The sequence below is a fragment of the Panthera uncia genome (genome assembly GCF_023721935.1).
Source record: "Panthera uncia isolate 11264 chromosome C1 unlocalized genomic scaffold, Puncia_PCG_1.0 HiC_scaffold_4, whole genome shotgun sequence".
In the NCBI taxonomy this organism is placed as follows: Eukaryota; Metazoa; Chordata; class Mammalia; order Carnivora; family Felidae; genus Panthera; species Panthera uncia.
In genome coordinates, this window is record NW_026057585.1 from 77,560,859 (window position 1) to 77,578,692 (window position 17,834).

General features: G+C 44.4%; 1 protein-coding gene across 2 annotated transcripts in view; it reads right to left on the minus strand.

Moving 5' to 3' along the window:
* Positions 1–4,884: 4,884 nt before the first annotated feature.
* The window catches only part of AGO1 (argonaute RISC component 1), a 37,618-nt gene continuing 24,668 nt past the window's right edge, over positions 4,885–17,834 (minus strand). The window contains exons 13-20 of one of the 2 annotated variants that reach the window (XR_007454825.1): positions 15,892–16,051; positions 15,620–15,710; positions 14,372–14,566; positions 12,324–12,458; positions 11,641–11,742; positions 11,113–11,312; positions 10,386–10,878; positions 4,885–8,595 (exon numbers count right to left, since the gene is read on the minus strand). Coding sequence is in view for 1 of the 2 variants with exons in the window: in XM_049617506.1 (XP_049473463.1) it covers positions 10,770–10,878; positions 11,113–11,312; positions 11,641–11,742; positions 12,324–12,458; positions 14,372–14,566; positions 15,620–15,710; positions 15,892–16,051 (992 nt within the window). In the remaining variant the exon portion in view is untranslated. Of the gene's footprint in view, positions 10,879–11,112; positions 11,313–11,640; positions 11,743–12,323; positions 12,459–14,371; positions 14,567–15,619; positions 15,711–15,891; positions 16,052–17,834 lie in introns of both variants that reach the window. The other variant, XM_049617506.1, reaches the window with a different exon arrangement.

Genomic DNA, 17,834 nt, shown 5'->3' on the forward strand with positions numbered 1-17,834 from the left:
CGCCTCTCCGCCCCAAGCCGTGCGGGCGCGACGTCGGTGCGGGCGCGGCCGGCGCGGAGGAAGCGGGGGAGGTGTCAGGGAGCCGGCGCCGAGGCTGGGCGGGGAGTGGGGCACGCGCGACGGGCGGGCCCTCCCACGGTCTTCAGCAGTACCGTACCGGCCGGAGACAACTCGGAGGGGCTGGACTCCTAGCACCACCCTAGTGCTGGGCCGTGCCGGCTGAAGGCGACAACGCTGAGCGGGTAGCTTACCTGGGGAGGAGCCTACCTGGAGCGTGGCCGGTCTGAGGAGCAAAGCCCGGACCTGCAGCTGAGAGTGACTAGGGCAGAGCACGTCTAGGGCAGAGCCACCCTCAAGGAGCCCCTCCCGCCCCGCCTGGGCGGCACCACGCGCCTCCTCCTCAGCAGGCGGTCAAGTGACCACCATAATTGATCACTCCAAGTCCGTGGGTTGCTTTGACGACCATTTTGGGAGGGGGGGGGAGGGGGTGCAATTTAGCTTGGGAAAAGAGGATTGAGAGGACATTACACAACGTATCGGATTAATTTCCTTGTTTGAAACGCTTTAATAGCGTCTCATCACGCTGAGATCACGCTTTCCCGGTGCCAAAACGCACCGCGTAAATGGGCCCTTCCTTTCTCCTCAAGCAAGACTTTTCCTCATCACTATGCTACAGCTATACTGATCTGCTAATTCCCACAACAGGCAAAGCGCTTCCCTTTCCGACCTGGCGCCCCTCTTCCCTTGGCCAGGAACAGAGCCTCTCCTTTTTCTTCACACTCACCTTTTCTTCCCTCTCCAGCCCCGCGATGCTTCTTTTTATACCTCAACCTAAGACTTATTTCAGAGAGGTCTTTTCCGGATCACCGATTTATGATGGGGGCCCGTTTTTCTATCACAGCATTTCCTTAATAATCCTCCCAATCTGTAATTTGTTTTCCTTACTAGTTTGTGTGCCCCCTCCCGCACTAGTTTGTGTGCCCCCTCCCGCACTAGTTTGTGAGCTTTGTAAGATTACGATGGCCAGCACACTCGCTAGGAAATAGTAGGTCCTTCATATGTTGCCTTAATGAGAGGTGATAACTATTTAAGGCTGAAGAATGATTCCTGATTTTTGCCTATATCCCAAACATCAGTAAGAACATCATTTAGACTTTTAAAAATCAAAGTACTTTTGCTTTTTAAAGCTTGAAACAAAGAGGAAAAGGAGAAAAAATATCCTATCTTCAGTGCCACCCCCCGCCCCCCCATCACTTAAGTCACTGTGGGACTTTGCATCAATCACTAAGCCTCTGGGCTTGTTTTCTTATCTGAGAAATGGAGAGAAATATACCTTATATAATGGTTAATGAAGTTAGGGAATGTATATAAAGCAGAGAAAATCCTCCCTAACTACATGCTAGTGAATAAAAAAAGTTTACTATAGTTAACATTTTAAAGCACTTATTACATGCACCTATTACAATAAACATTTCATAAATGGATGGGATTCAAACCCACCTGACTTCAATTCTGCCTTTCTTCTTCAAACCATTAACCCTTTTACAGAAAATTTCCATTTCAAAATATTAAATGTCACCAAATGAAACACTGTATCCTAAATTTTCAATACCTGACTACACAGAATCCAAGTCAGTAGCAGCACCCCAACAGGGTAAATACCAACTCTTGTGCAAGGTTCTATCACACCCTCAACTTCCCATTCTGGAACTGATTCCAGACTAAGTGACTAAGTGACTGCAGGCTTCACTGTCATCTCCCAGAACAGACATGGTTATGGTGATGAGCACTTGAGGGGTAGGCACTGTCTTCTTTGTTGACATTGATGAGGCAGGATTTGGACCTCCTAATTCAGTCCAATTTAATGTCAATAAAGCCTTCCCATCTGCTTCTGCTATTCAGGGACTTCACCACCTCTTTAGAGTGAGCCCATGTAAAAGGTTCATGAATTGTAATATCAAGTAGGAAGGCAAGAGGTCCAATAATTCTGCCAAAAGCAAACTGTAAGAGGCTCTCCCTTGACCACATGCATACCCTATTTTTGGATAACCTCATTCCCAAATGAGTTGGCCCTTAAGGCCATAGAGCAGGGTCTTTGTGTATTTAACTGTCATAGCCCCAGTGCCTAGTGCTTAGCCTATGTGCCCCAATGCCTGGCACATAGCTACATTCCATAAATATTTGTGGGACGGATGGATGAATGAATGGGCTTCAAGAATGGGGCTCAGGCTAAAATTCTGTCCTTATCCCTTGTGGCACTGCTTGCTTTCAGAAGGGAGAACTATAAAATACTACAGGCATTTAAGGAACACAGAAATCCATGCCCTCTGAAAGTTGCATTCCTAGGCTTCCTGTACTAGATAAACATCACTGGATGATCCTCAACTTAACTCAAGTTCAGAAATATTCTCCTGGACCATCAGTTTTTATACAGCAGAGAGAAAGCTATTTTGTACTGCAGGAGAACACAGTATAAAACATATTGGCCTTTGGGACAGAGCTGAGACTGAGGCCCGCTGCTACTATATATGATTCCAAGAAAGTCACTCTCTCTGAACCTCACATTCCTCATCTCTAAAAGCCAGAGCACCTAGGCAGAGCAGACACTGCTGAATGCCTACCCAGGAGTCCTTATCCCCTTCTTTCTTGCGTAGCAGTCAAAACTTGTCTTTCTAATCCACATGACTCAGAGGATAACTCCTAATCTAAGCCACTCATGATAGATGATCTCATTTGCTTTGCCAGTGGCAGGAGTGGGAAGATGACCCATTTCTAGTGAATGAGACAGGCCAGATCTGCTGGGGCTTCCAAGGATTGCCTTATTTGCACTTCCTTCCTGGAATTACAGTAGCCACTTTGGGACACTGAGGTGAACTAGTATGCAGATAAACCAACACAGAATAGCAGAGGAAAGTGATTGTAAGAATCTGGTTTGTTGGTATTATCACTGAGTGACTGAATTAGCCAATCTTGGAGCCATATTAAATCAAGACTTCTTTGTAGTAAGTTTCTTATTTAAGCCAATATAGTTGGGGGTTTGTTATGTGCAATTGAATGTGATAATGTTATGTGATAAACTACTTGACATGAATGCCATGAAGATACATAACAACATACTGTACAAAACACCTAGTCAAATACTTCAAATTACCCAAGCACCTCCTCCTTTTCAGGTCACGTCCATTAACAAGCCATAGGCCTTTTCCAAAAACATGGCCGGGAACTCCCAGTCTCTTCTAAGAGGAAAGTTCCTCGCCTTCAGAAGGTGGGGAAGAGGGACAGAGGGCTCCCTAGAAAGGTCCCAATTGGCTTCTTTGTCCCAAAAAGACATTGCCAAGAGGATAGTGCTGAAGCTTCTGCAGTCTAGAACAAAGGGACAGTCTGTTCCTACAGGGTAAACCACAATGGTCTAAAAAAACCTTGAAATGGTATCCTAGGGAAGGCAGTTGTGGTGCTAAGTGGAGAACTTTTAAATGTACCTCATCTCCAGCAAGTCCACTTTCCCAGTTCCTCCTTGATAGTTTAAAGGAATGCTGCTGTCATGCTCTGCGGCTTCTAAGCTTGCCACATTTCCTCAGCCTATAGCCAGAGGAATAAACTGGCTTGAAAGCTAGAAACAAATAGGTGAGCTATCTGCTACAATTTAATCCTACTTTCCATTCAAGCAGTACAGGCAGCAGTCTGGGGATGGCCCAGGCTCAGAACTTGAAACCAGTCCTCTCTTTGCGCTACATAACTCTTTCATTTAGCCACCAAACCCTAATTGCCAGATTTTGGGTTTTGCTAAGCCAAGAGATACCCAACAAATAGCCTCATTTTGTTACAAGGCACTTCCTAGATAAGAATGTGCTACAGTGTATGTTGCCAATTGACAGGGCAAAGGAAAGGCTGCTCAACCAATACTAAAGAGGGATGTCCAGGGATGTTAGGACAAGCTTTAACTCAAAAAAAAAAAAAAAAAAAAAAAGCCTGAGCTCCAGGACCAAACAAATTAGGCCTTAGGTTCCCACTGTCTTTTTCTCTTGAGTAAGCAACCAAGAGGCAAATTCTGAAATCTTTGAACATCCATTTCTAAAACTGAAATTTGTCAAAAAATGTGTCATAATGATCATCCTCCCACTTACTCTGCTAAATACTTTATTTCTGCTTCATTGAGGGGCACAGATTTACTTTAAGTTTTATTTTAACTGGGACAACTCTCCATGTTCCAATTTGCTCAAGTTTGATCAACCTCACTAACCCTAGTTGCTGAAAAGGAGCTGGGTACGGTCGGCTTGCTCTCAAGGGAATCTGACAGGTGGTAGACACAGGTTAGCTTTGCAGTTTGAAGTCACAACACTTGGCCTCCAGAGGAATGTTAGGCCCATTTATGTACACACTAGCTGCCACTGAAAATTTCTCACTGGGCCTTGTGCCAGAATCCATCTCTGAGCCATCTTCCTCCATTACACAGAAATAACAGTGCTCTAGCACTACCAGGGAGGAATGCCAGAACTTACATGCTTGACAATTGTACCATCAGCTTGAGGTACAAAACCACAGAATCACCAAGTTGGGACGAGAGTAAGAAAGATGATGGTAATCTGGTTAAGTTTCTGCTTACCTGAAGAGTCAGGAATGCTGAGTCCATCCTGTGCACTCAATATCACTTCTTGACTCCCCCCTCTGTACTCACAAACCAAAAATTTCTAGATCATTTCAATTCTATTCACAAATATTGATCCCTAGATATATATTCTATGGCCTTGCGATGACAAAAAAATGAACAGAATGTAGTTTCTGCTCCTAAGAGTTCATAGGCTCTGGAGAAAGCAAGTCATGAAAATAAATAGAGCAAGCTGCTAAGTGCTATCGAGTGCACTGGAACACCATCTATGACACTGGTTAGGAACAAAATTAGGTTTGTTTATTTTATTCTTTTACAAGTAACTCCTGAGGACAGGAGGAAGCTGGAGGTGGAAGTGGTGGTTGTGATGAACAACTCGAAGTCCTAGACTTAGCTTTATTTAAATTAGGTTTTTCCAATGCTCATTTTCAAGAAATACTGAATGACCATATAGTTATAAGATCCCAAAGAAGATGGGGTGGAGGATGGTAAACTGAGTAGAAAAAAAATACCTCCTCCTCACTGCAGCAGTTCATGTTGTTGATTACGCCCTTCTTGGATCCTATTCCATTCTCTTTTTTCTCCTACCTCATTAAGTAAAAAATATACAAGGTATCTACTAGTGATTTGACTGTCTTCTTAGGTTGAGCTTCCTGTCTTCATCCTTTAAATTGTGTTTCCAGAACTGGATACTATGTTTTTCTCGCTCTTTTCCTAAGCTATTTTGTTTATTCCTATGGCTTTACCTACCATATATAGGAGTATGAATCCCATTATCTACAACTACAGTTTTATAGTCTTCCCTGAGCACCAAAATATAAGTGTTTACTGGAAACCTTAAAATTGTTGCCTCATGGGAACCTCCAAACTCCATCTATACAAGGCTAACTCGCTTCACAAAATTCACCACCTTCCGTCTAGTCTCCCTTCTCCCCTAGTCTTGGTTAGAAGAATGTCCCGATATACTCATTGCTCAAGCAGAAACATGAGCATTAGTGTCTATTCCTCTTTCACCATCTATTGAGTCCTATTAATTCTTTCTGAGTGTCTCTCAAAAATCTTCCCTTTCCTATCTTCACTGGTGTATAGCCTTACAGCCTTGTTTCAGTCCTTCATCATTTCTCTCCTGTACCAGGGAACCATTTGGCCACTCATACCCACCCACCACCGCCAAACTTTAAGCTCCTTAAGGAGAGAGACATGGTTTTCCTCCTTTTTGAATTATGTTTGCCATCTCCCCTAACAACACTGCTGGACACAGTGCTTTACATGGTTTGTTGAATAAAGAATAAATGGAGGCCTTGTGACGTATGATTACATACAATCTGCAGTTTCAATACTCTGGTGTTTTTTATCCATTTTCCTCTAGAAGTAATGGTTCTGCTCTTATAACAATCTATTACTCTAACCTAAAATCTATCACATATGATTAATCCCAACAGTTTGCTTTGCTAATGGGGGTGGGGGAAAAGAGAGAGAGAGACCGCACTTTAGAAATAGAAGCCACTGTTGTCTTTATAAAACACAGAATTGTGCTGCTGCTGTTGCTTGCTTTAGAAGGAACTGTACATTACAGCTGCTGGGATAATTTTACAATGGACTGGACAAGGTACAGCTCAAAGCAGGACACAAACACAAGTCTCAAAGGGAAACAAATGCAAACAAGTACACAGCTGTGGGGCTTCAGGGACATTTCCCCATCCATGCTGGACTTGAGAGGGATAAAAAGTTTAGAAACTAAAGTGAAACCCAGAGTAGTCACACATGCCCACCAGATGGCTGCTAAGTGCAACATCACACACCAATCAGGTTGGACTGTGCACAGGAAAGTCATTTCATTATTCCTTATTGCTACTACACCAGGGGACTCAGTGCATTCGACACATTGTCTTTACTTGCACAATCCTTGGAGAGTTTCCTATTTTCCTTTTTAAAGAAGGAACTTTGCCCTCCCCACCTTATTCTGTTTTGTTTTGAGCCCATTACCTCCACTCCCTTTCTTAGGCTCCCAAACAGCAGCCGGAGGTTCTAAGTCAGTAGGAATAGAGTAAGGGGAGAGCACCAACCTAGCCTCTCTCCCTGCCCAGGGAGAAGGCAAGTCCTAATAAAAGGAGGGGGTGGGGGGAGGGAAGAGAAAACCAGAGAATCCCTTCTCCCCAATCTGCTTAGAAGGCTAAATAGGAAAGAGTGCCCTGCATATCCCTGCCATGATCAGACTTTAAGAAGGAAGGCATCCCAGCTACCATCCTAGATTGGCCTAGGCCCAGTAAATATAAAAAATAACTTCCCCCAATGTAGTTTCCAAAACTGCATTTTGGCTAGTTTTGAGAGGACTTTCCACCCTGAAAGGGAAGGAACTTTCCATTCTTCTTTGTTACACATGATGCCAGGTTTAAAACACTGCCTCGCCAGCCTTGTAGACAGATAACCCATGGGCCAGCTAAGAAGTCAAAATGTCCCCTTGGCTGCCCATCCTGAGTGTCAGCCTCATTTACTGAATTCTGGACAAAAAAAGAAAAAAGAAAAACACCCCAAACTATCCAAGAACATTGTTGTTTAGCCAAACAGGAGGCCACAGAGGAGCTATCCAGTACATGGGAACCAGGAGCTTTTTAGGGAGGTTTCACGCTTTTAGATACTTTCAACATTATTCTAAGCCTAAGTTCCCATGAACAACAACAGCTCCAGGCTTATCCTGAGTTCAGCAGTAGCACCTCAACCCCCAATGGGTCAGACTGGACTAGAAAAATGATCAACGAACAGTGCTCTTTCCCATCTTTTATCCAAATTCTCTCCATTCTCTTCCCATCACTCTCTTCTTCCCCTATGTCCATCCCCCTAACCCTCCAACCCTGGAAACCAAGTAGCTCAACTCTAGGATGTCTTCAGAAAAGGGAGGTCCCATGTAGAGAGAAATGGAACCAGATCCAGAAAAAGCAATGACAGAAACCTACTCCAAGGAGTGGACACGTGTGGAAGTTATCAGAAGCCCCCTGATTTCATGCCAGGTAGGCATGCCTGCTGAGTAACTTTGATGGCAGTCCAGCCCAGAGAGGACATTACTGGGCTTGGGGAACAGATTCTTGGTCGTCTGTAGCCAAGAAGCTAAGCCTGACTGTGCTAGCTAACAGTGGGATTATCGTAGCCATGCAGAGAATTCATCATCACATAGGCAGGCAGGCCAGCAAACAAGCTTAGTGAATTGAAAAAGGGAAAAGGATCCCAAGGAAAGAGAAAAGTAGAAAAGAGAGGCAAAAGAGTAAAACGAAGGGAGCAAGAGACCTGTCCAAGAGGATGAGGCTGGGGTCCCCCAACACTTCCTCAGAGCACAAGTAAGAAGCACCACTTAAACCAAATCCAAGAAAGCCAAAGCTTGTTGCTAACACCACTTCTCAATCTGCATGCACCATCTTTCAAACAAGAATAATTATCAAGGTCAAAGTATTTTTCAAGTCTCAAAGATTAAAAAAAAAAAAAAAAAATTCAGAGCAAGAGGTTATTTTCTTGCCATCGCCCAAATTGCTTCTCTTGCTTTTTTATTTCTTGAACAGCATGTGCAATGCCAAAGGGCTAAAAAATGCATTGCAAGCCCCAGCTCAAAACCCAAATGGAGAGAGTGAGGCAAAGAGAGAAAAAGGAGAGAACATAAACTTGTTGCTGAGAGTAGGTGGCTACCACCAGCTCCCTATGGATATTTGCAAATGCTGGTGAATGACTGGACCCTCCAGGAACAGTGCCCTGATCCCAGCCCCAAAATGCACCCAAGAAGAGAACATGCAGAGCCCATTGTCCCAAGAGAGCTCCCCTCCCCAAAGGGTGACTGAACACGAAGTAGACAGTATATGAAGGCGATGGACAGGGCAGATGGAGTGTTGGCATCACTCTCTTTAGGCACTTGTGTAAGGAATGTAGGCTCTCCAGTGAGCTGCCTCCTCCCAGAGCCCTCCATTCTGTTCTTCAGCTGGGCTGTGCCCATGGGGCATCCCATACTGTAGCCAGTAGGAAAGAAGTAAAGGAGGAGTTACTCAACAGTCCTGATGCCTTCTCCATAATCAATGTTTGTGCTACGTTTTGTGAAGTTGCTGAACAAAGTAGCCAACCAGAACAGAACCTGGGATAGACTGTTTTGCATAGCAAATCTGGGTCTGTACAAGGGCTGCTGGGGAGGGGAAATGGTAGCTCTAAGCGCACAGGCCTGGATCCAGACCAGCCTCCAAGCCTGAGCTAGGTCTAAAGTGTCATGGCTTCATCACCAGATTGGGGTAAACCCAAACTCAGGCTCCTTAAAGAGGAACTTCCACACTGAAGCTGCAACTCCTCATCCCAAGCAGTGGGACAGGAAAAAATTAACAGTTAAGGAAAGAGGGGGCCTTGCCTCAAGGCCAGTAGGCACCAAGCTAGAAACCCCCTACTTTTCCAGTTCTGCAAGACAGCCAAACCCAACCTCTATCCAGGGAGACAAAAAACAAAAAACAAAACAAAACAAAGGCCCACGCCACCCACTCACATGCCCTAGTGGGAAACCGGGAAAAATTCATTTGTGTAAACAGAAGCAATAGGGAGCAGCAAAATCCCCCAGCCTGTCCACAGGACACACTGGAATCTGTGATGAGCCAAAGTATCAGAGGACCAGAGAAAGGAAAGATGCAACTTGCAGGAAAGAGTGCAGGGCAGTGCAGAAGAGGGAGCCTATAGCAAGAAAAAGATATTATCTGCACAGGGGAAGGATGGAGCCTGAGCCCCACCTTAGGGAGATAACCATCCCCTACCTAGCCAGGCCAAAGAACAAGTCAGGTACATAGTTCCTTCTGATGGCTCAATGTTTCTGGGATGTAAACTTATTGGGCATGGGAGGGATTTCCAGATTTTGGCAATAGACTCAAGTTATGGTATAAAAATAACATTTAGTTTTTGCTCTTTTTTTCTTAATTTAGACCTAAAGATCATTTGTTATAAGACACCCCAGTTAAGAAATATTGAAACATAAGCAACTTGACCATCAGGGGAAAAAAGAAGCCAAGAGTGAGAAATGCTATGAAAGTAACTCCAGATCCAGGCAGGTGGGGAAACTGGGGGGACAGGAAGAACAGGAGGTGTAAATGGAAAGGCCAGGGGCCAGTCATCTCAGCAGCTCCAAGACTTGTCATGTCTGAAAGTGCAAATGTCAATGGATTTTAACCATCTTGAGGTTGTGGTCTTTTTAAAAGCTTAATGAATATGGAAGTCAATTCCTTCGAATGCAAAATAGCTGGCGCTCTGGTTGGAGGCTTGTTGGGTTAGGGGTATTTCTTCCCCACCTACCTCCTCTCCCACCCCCACCCTATCCCCCCCAAAGAAAGGTACAAAAGGTTGCAGTTCTGCAGCATTACCGTTACAGGGAAGGCACTGGTTACCCACCAGTAGGCGGAAGGAAGACAGGGTCGTGTCACTTCAGAGCTAAGTGCCATAGTGCCTTAAGTCTTACTAGGGGCTGATGTCTGTCAGGGAGGAGGTGTAAGGTGGGGTAGAAAAAGTGGAGAGAAAGGAATAATGGAAAGGGGGGTGGCAGCTGGGGGAGGAGCAACCAAAACCATTAGCATTAAAAATCTTCCTACAAACTGGATTTTCAACCCATTAAAACATCTAGTATTCTAAAATATTGATCTGGGTCTGGTTTCGTTTTTCCTCTTAAACAAATCTAGACCTTTTCTGATTAAGGCTCCTAAAAAATCCTTCCCTCCTCCCACCCACTTTTTTAAGCCCCTCACTCTCCCATCTAAAGTATCAAACCCAAACCTACCAGCTTTTGTCCGCGGGGCTGCAGAGCCGACCTTACCAAGCTGTCAGGCATGAGTCTTTAGCACTGTGAGTCACAAGAGACACCTGTGTGTATGGCGGGCACCAGTGCTGCCCCTCTTGGTCCAGTGGGGTCAGGGCCAGATGTGACAAGATGGGTGAGGGGTGGGGGTCATGAGGTGGACATCAGAAATTTCTGGCTGGTGGTCTGGCTTACTGGCCCTGTCCCCCACCCTTTCGCCCCCTTCGTAGAAAGAAGGAAACAAGGCCTTCTGAGCTCCTCCCTACCCTCCCTCCTCCTCCTCCTCGCTTCCTCTGGATTTGGGCGGCACAGCTCTTGGGGCTTGGAAAGCTTTCTTCTATCCAGTGAGGTAACAGCGTTCTGCCTTCAAGCGAAGTACATGGTGCGCAGAGTATCCTGGTGAACCTGCACGGCTTTGGCCAGGGCCTGGGGGTCCCGCCCATTGCTCTGCCCCGATATGTGGCTCCCCTCTCCACTGAAAAGCAAAAATGAAACAAGTCCTTCCTGGTGCACTGAGCTACTGCTAATACATTCCCCCAGGTACCAATTCCCATACCACCTTATGAGAAAACCCCAACCCAGATCTGGGCATAAGAGCCCAAGGACATCAAATTGTACAATATTCGTTTCCTTCTGCCCAAGGAATGTTGAGAGGGTCTGGTACCCGAGGCTGAAATAAATGGGAAGCCAGCTTGATCCCAGGCCTCACCTGTCATGCTCCTTGTCCACTAGGTGGTATCGTGCCCGGAAAGCCACCAGACGGGCATAGTAGGCAGGTGCTGGGATAGAGACGGAGCGTGTGCATCGTACATAAGTGTGGCACAGCTGGTATGTCAAGATCTGGAGCTCGTCCGCTGTGAAACGGTTGTCATCCCAAAGGACATAGTAATGGGATGGTCGGCTGGTACCCTGGGAAGATAGGAAGGTGAGGGGCCCCAGACTGGGCAGAGGGGACAGCCAATGCTAAGGAACAGGATCACTGTTACAAGTGTAGTTGGGTTGAAAGATCCACTCAGGAATAGGCAGACACAAAGCCACCTATGTCATAAAATACCCTTGTTATGGGCAACCTGCCTAAGACATTCAAAACGTACTTCTGTTCAAGTATGCTAAAGGCTTATTAAGAGAATAATCCTGTTCTGAATGCCACTCAGTGATGACTGATATATTCTACAGGCAGTGGGAATAATCAATTCATCTTTGACCCACTGGAAACCCCAGGACATAGCCCGACTACCTGGATGCCTGCGTGGCTGCAAAGATAGAAGTCAAACTCAAATGGGTGGGTGATGTTGGTGTCCACAGTTGTCCCAGCTGGGATGTTACCACTCTTCCCAATCTGTACAGAGAAAAGACAACCAAGATCCCAAGATCTGCTTGGCCCTAAGAAGGGTTCTGACTCAATCCTACTCTGATTCCACCAAAATCTCTGTTCCCAGAGGGTACTAGATCTTAAAATAATGGACTTCTCCTGTCACACAGACCTGTGGTTAAGTGCTGGTTTCACCATTTAGAAGCTGTGTGATCTCAGCAAGTCATTTAACTTTTCTGAGGTTAAACTCCAGCTAATAATGGTACCTAACTCACAGGGCTGCTGTGAGGAAGACACCTTTGTGCAATGTCTGGCATATAGGACAAGTTCAATGAATGTTAGTTCCCTTTCCTTTCTCTGGGAGCTGGTCTATATAGGATCTATAGGCCAGAAAGCTAGAAAGAGGAAGAGAAAGTATAAGGGAAGGAGGGGAGAAAGAAAAAAGGGAAGAAAGTGGCAGAGGAAGGACAAGAGCCCTAGGGGGAAAGGGCCAAGGAGGATAGGCAGACCAAGGACTAAATCCCCAGATTTATCTCAAGGCCTTCTTCCACATTAAGAGAAGGGAGACAGGACAAAGGTATGGATGGTTTCCTCAATTTCTCACTCACTCGCTCATTCTTGTCAGCACAAAAAAGGCGGGTGTGATGGCGTTTCTGCACCACAATATAAGTGATCCCAGGCTGGTAGTCCTTTTCCAGTTTGATGCAGGCATCACGAATGGCCAGCAGCTCATAGTGGAGGATCTAGGCACAGGGTAAGGAGAGAGACAAAGAGATATATAGCTCCTCCTGAGTCACATTTTTCTGAACTAAGTGGTTGCCATTTGTAATATGGCTTTTTGCTCAGCTTCCCGTTATAAGCTAACACCCAACCATTAGGAAGGACAGCCTCTTCCTGACAAAATCAGCCTTATCCTCAGTTCACCTGATATGCTGCTATAAAGCCTTGGCTGGGAGGCTTGGTATCAGCAGAGAATACTCACCTGGTTCCTATGCATAAAGAGACCTAATGTCAAGACACAGAAACAAAGTACACAAACATCACTATAATCACAGTGCCCAAAGTAGGGTAAATTTCAGGTTTAGAAGGATAAAAGGAATTCCCCTGTGAGCTCCAAGAACGGAGCTGAGACCACCAGAGAAGAGCAGACACACAGTTCAGGAATTGGTACAGAAGTAGTAGATGAATTCAGTCCTACAAAGAAAATGGACTAGCTAAAGAAGGTAAACAACCATATGCAATAGTTGCCTTGTGGCCTTAGATGTCAGATATAGGGGGTCAAAACTGTATGGCAGAAATGGATACAATGGAAATCAATTAGAAATAGGTTTAAACCCAAGCTTTATCTGGCTGTATTACTGTGAGCAAGCTACTTAACTCTTCTAAGTCTCATTTTCTCCACATCTAAAGTTACTAGTAAGATCAGCCTCACAAAACCATTGCAAAGAGTAAGACAGATTAATTAAGTAAAAGCATAGAAAACCTAGTAGGGGGCACCTGGGTGGCTCAGTTGGTTAAGCATCCAACTTCAGCTCAGGTCATGATCCCGTGGTTCTTGAGTTTGAGCCCCACATCAGGCTCCATGCTGACAGTGCAGAGCCTATTTGGGATTCTCTCTCTTTCTGCCCCTCCCCGACTTGCATGCACTCTCTGTCTCTCTGTCTCAAAATAAACAAACTTAGGGGGAAAAAAGCTTTAAAAAAAGAAAATCTAGTAGGGGCTTCATAACTGCTGATTGCTTTACTAAGCAGTTTGAATTTTAACCCAAGGCTAGGTGAAGCCACTAGATGTTCCTGAACAGAGAAATGATAGGAAAAATTTGTCTGCTATTTTAGGGAACACTGGATGACTTAGAGAAAACTGAGCATAATAGTTAAGAGCATAGACTCTGGAATCAAGGACCAATTTGTCTGAATTCCAGTTCCATCACCGTTTAGCTTGGCTGACATTGAAGAAATTATTTAACATTTCCGAGCCTCAAGTTTCATCTGTCAAATGGGATAATTATTCTTATTTCATAGAATTATTCTAGGCATTAAACAGAACACATATGAAGTGCTTACTACAATTCATAGTATGTAAGTGGTACCCAATAAATGACAGTTGTATTACTATTAAACAGTAGTCAAGGAGACCAGTTCATTATACTACTCTAAACAAGAGAATATGAAGGCTTGGCAGGGAGAAATAGGAGGAACATTATGAAGGTCAACAGCAGTGGTTGTCAAAGTGTGGCCTCTAGACCAGCAGCATCGCCTACCTAGGAATTTGTCAGAACTACAAATTCTAGGAACCATCCTAGACTCACTGAATAGGAAATTCTTAGAGCCCTGCAAACTACTGTAACAAGCCCTTCAGGTGATCTTCACGCATGCTAAAGTTCTGAGAACTACCAGTCTAAAGAATCAGACTTCAACATGAACCAACTAGTATATAGGCACTGAGGGTCTTCTGTTAAAAGAAAGGTCTATAGATGCTTGTACATACCACCTCTCAGTTGTGATCTCTGCTCCCAAGCCTATTGCCAATAAGCAAAGCTCTCAAAGAAGTAGCCCCTCCTCATGCCAATAGCCTAAAAAACACACCAGTACTCTCTGCACCCATTAGGCCCTCTGGCCCCAACATGAAGGTTTTCACCACCTACTTTGGACCCTACCTGGGGGAGCTGGCCTTCAGGAACCCCATCTCGGTAGAAGATAATGCGGGTAGGCTTGAAACGGGTGGACTTGTAGAACTGGATGAGCAGCTCACGCACCATGTAGGATAAGTCTTCAATGATCTCTTGCCGGGGCCGCTGCACCCGCACAGTAGCACAGTAACGGCTGGGGTGGGCATCCATACTGCCTACCACCTAACAATCAAAGAGGCAGGATCAGCTCCCAGAACCTCCACTCTCCCAATACTGTCAGGACATAGATTTGGAGAAAGCTTCTTAGCAAAAAAAAAAAAAACAAAAAACTATGCAATCAAATTAGTAGGTTTTGGATTCAATGAGTCCTGATTTCAATCTCCATCTGATCTTTTTCCTCCTCTTGAATGGAGATAAGAATGCTACCTGCTTACAGTGTTACTGTGGTACATATAAAACACCTTGCATAGAATCCACAGTAAGTACTTGATTAGTTCAGTTCTTACCCCTTGCAGGGGAGCATGCGAAGGCACTACTAGCTCAAAGAGTGGCCTCAATGAGCCATAAGTTTGTCCTTTTCTCAATTCAAGTGTGAATCTACCCAGGAACTGTGGTGAAGAGTGTTCTTGCAGGAGGTACAAACAATATCATTTTCAAAGTGGGTAGGGGCCAGAGCCTAGGATGGATGACCACAAGGAAAACAACGATAAGCACATTATAGGATTCCCCTGCATTTACTGAGATTATCCCAATCTGCCTAGAGAAACTTGAGAGTTGAGGAAAGAGAAGTGGGAAGGTAAGCCTGATCTCTCTAGCAATTTGTAATTCCCTGCTCCAGGGACAGGGAGCAAAGAAGTCGGGAGAGGGACTAGAAAACCATCTAATCTATTAGATGGATCGGGGTAGGGATGGGAAAGAGGAAAGGACAATCCCAGCAACTAAGTAACCACCTTAAAAAGGATCTCAGAGAAGAGACATGGTCTTTCCCATATCCCCAAAGTGGGCATGGAGAGAGAGAAATTTGAACACAGAGCAAGAGTGATGTAGACTAGGCAAAGTCTCTGGCCACCGCCTACACTCCCACTGCTTTCTCTGAAAAACAGATACCATACAGAGTTAGTTTTATGAAGATACCAAGGGAGTGGTTAATGGGGATGATCAGCTGAAAAAAAGTTCTTCTGAAGGGTCAAGCATAAGAGCTGAGGGAAGGAGATTATGTGTAGTCTTCAGAGCTAAGATGAGAACCTTAAGAAGAAGCTGGAGAGTATCACTCACTGCTGTGATAGAAGGTTTTTTCCCATCCCCAGCTGGGGGGTGTGTAACATCTGCTCCCAGGAATATCACTGGCTGTTGAAAGACGGCAGAGCTAAACAAAGAAGAGAAAACAAATAGTGAGGAGTTGAGTCTTCTCCTGGCACCATCTAGCACTCATTTTGGTCACCTCTCCTTTGTGTCTGAATGATTCTCCCTGGCCAGGGTCCTATCTCTTTGTCAGTCCCCACCATGATACCTTGCTTGGCAAGGCAAGTGGGCAATAGAGTTCATACCGCTGGTGTGGGACTAGGATGTTGTTAATGCCACCAAGTTTGACATTGATCTTCAGGCAGAGGTTGGACAGGGTCTGAGGCGAGGTCTTGACCACATTCTTCACTTGCACACACTGTGTAGCCATTCCCAAGAGTGTATCTCCAACACGTTTCACTTCAGCTATGAGCAGGGAGAGAAGTGATTAGTGCATTCAACAAATATTTACTGAATGCTGATTAGATGTCAGGCAGTATATGAGGTGGTAGGAACACAATGATAACCAGAAACACATAGGGTCACTAATCAGAGGTTACTTTCTAGTGACTAATCTTAAGTCATGAAAAGTAAAATGATCAATGCTACAACAGAAAACTTCATGAAGCTATGAGAGCATTTAATAGCAGGCAATAACCCAGTCAGGAAAGGATTAAGTAAGTAATGATTGAAATGAAACCTAAAGATAGAAAAGGACTTAGAAGAGAGGCGGAGTGGGGCACCTGGGTGGCTCAGTTGGTTAAGTGTCCGACTTCAGCACAGATCATGATCTCGTGGTTTGAGCCCTGTCAGGCTCTGTGCTGACAGCTTGGAGCTTGAAGCCTGCTTTGGATTCTATGTCTCCCTCTCTCTCTGCCCCTCCCCACTAGCACTCTGTCTCTCTCTCTCTCAAAAATGAACATTAAAAATTAAAAACAAAAAACAAAAAGAGAGAGAGGCAGAGTTGGGAGAGAATATTCCAGGCAGAGGCAACACCATGCAAAAATTCACTCTAAGAGATATGTTTGAGAAATTGAAAGGCCAACGAAACTAAAAAGGAGACCAAACGAACCATGGTATAAGAGAAAGAATGTGGTTATTAGACTGATCTAGCAAGAAATGAGGGTAGCGTGTACTAAGACAGTTGCTTAGATGGAAAGAAACCGATTTCAAGAGATATTTAAGGGACTCAGTGATGATATATGTGAGCAAGGAAAAAGAATTTTTATGGATAACTTCAAGTTTCTAGCTTTTGTAATAATTTTGAGATAGTTTGAGTTTGAAGTGCTTTTGGTCATCCCAGTGGTATCAACTAGACAAATGAGAATAGTAGTTGAAAGCTCAACAGTCTGAAAGGAGATGCAAATTTGTCAGCTGTTCAGGTACAGGCAGTAATTGAAGGCACGATCTTGATGAGATCATCAAGGAAGAGAACAGATGAAAAGAGGGCTTAGACCTGAATCTTGAGGAACTCTCAATATTTGCAGAACGTTTAAGAAGATGAGTCTGCAAAGGAGAAGCATACAGAGAACTAGGAGGAACACAGTGTTGTCTCATGAGTGCCAAGGGGAGAAAGTATTTCAAAAAGGAGCAAGTGTTCAACAAAGTCAATGCTACTAAAGATCAAGTAAAATAAGGACCAGAAACGTCCTTTGGATTGACATTGGTAAGGCATAAAGGCAAAAACTATTAAGGTGTTACAAAGTACCAAGGAGGAGATGTGGGATCAATGAAGGATTTAGTGTGTTTTCAATGAGAGAGACTGAGCATGTTTAAAAAGCTAAAATGATCATTTCCACTGTTAAGAGAGATGGAGTAGTTAGTGGCAAACCAGTGCTTCTGCAGAGAACATTCAGAAAAGCCAGACAAAATACAGAAATCCTCTTCTGAAGGCAGCAGAGAGGTGCTCAGACAAGAACCGAGGGCAAAAACTCCAGAGAGGAACAGAATCTCACCAAGGTGAGCTGTCTTCTGCAACTGCTTTTACCCTGGGTACATTTGCTGATTCTAGGTATGGACAGGAGGCTGAGATTCTAGGCTTTGCACCAGCAGAGGAACCACTGCCAAGAGATGAAGAAAGCAAGAGTTTCTGAAGGAGATAGACCAGTTCTATATGTGAAAGGTTAAAATCATATATATATATATGATTTTATATATTTTTATATTTTATATATATTTTATATATATTTTATATATATTTTATATATAT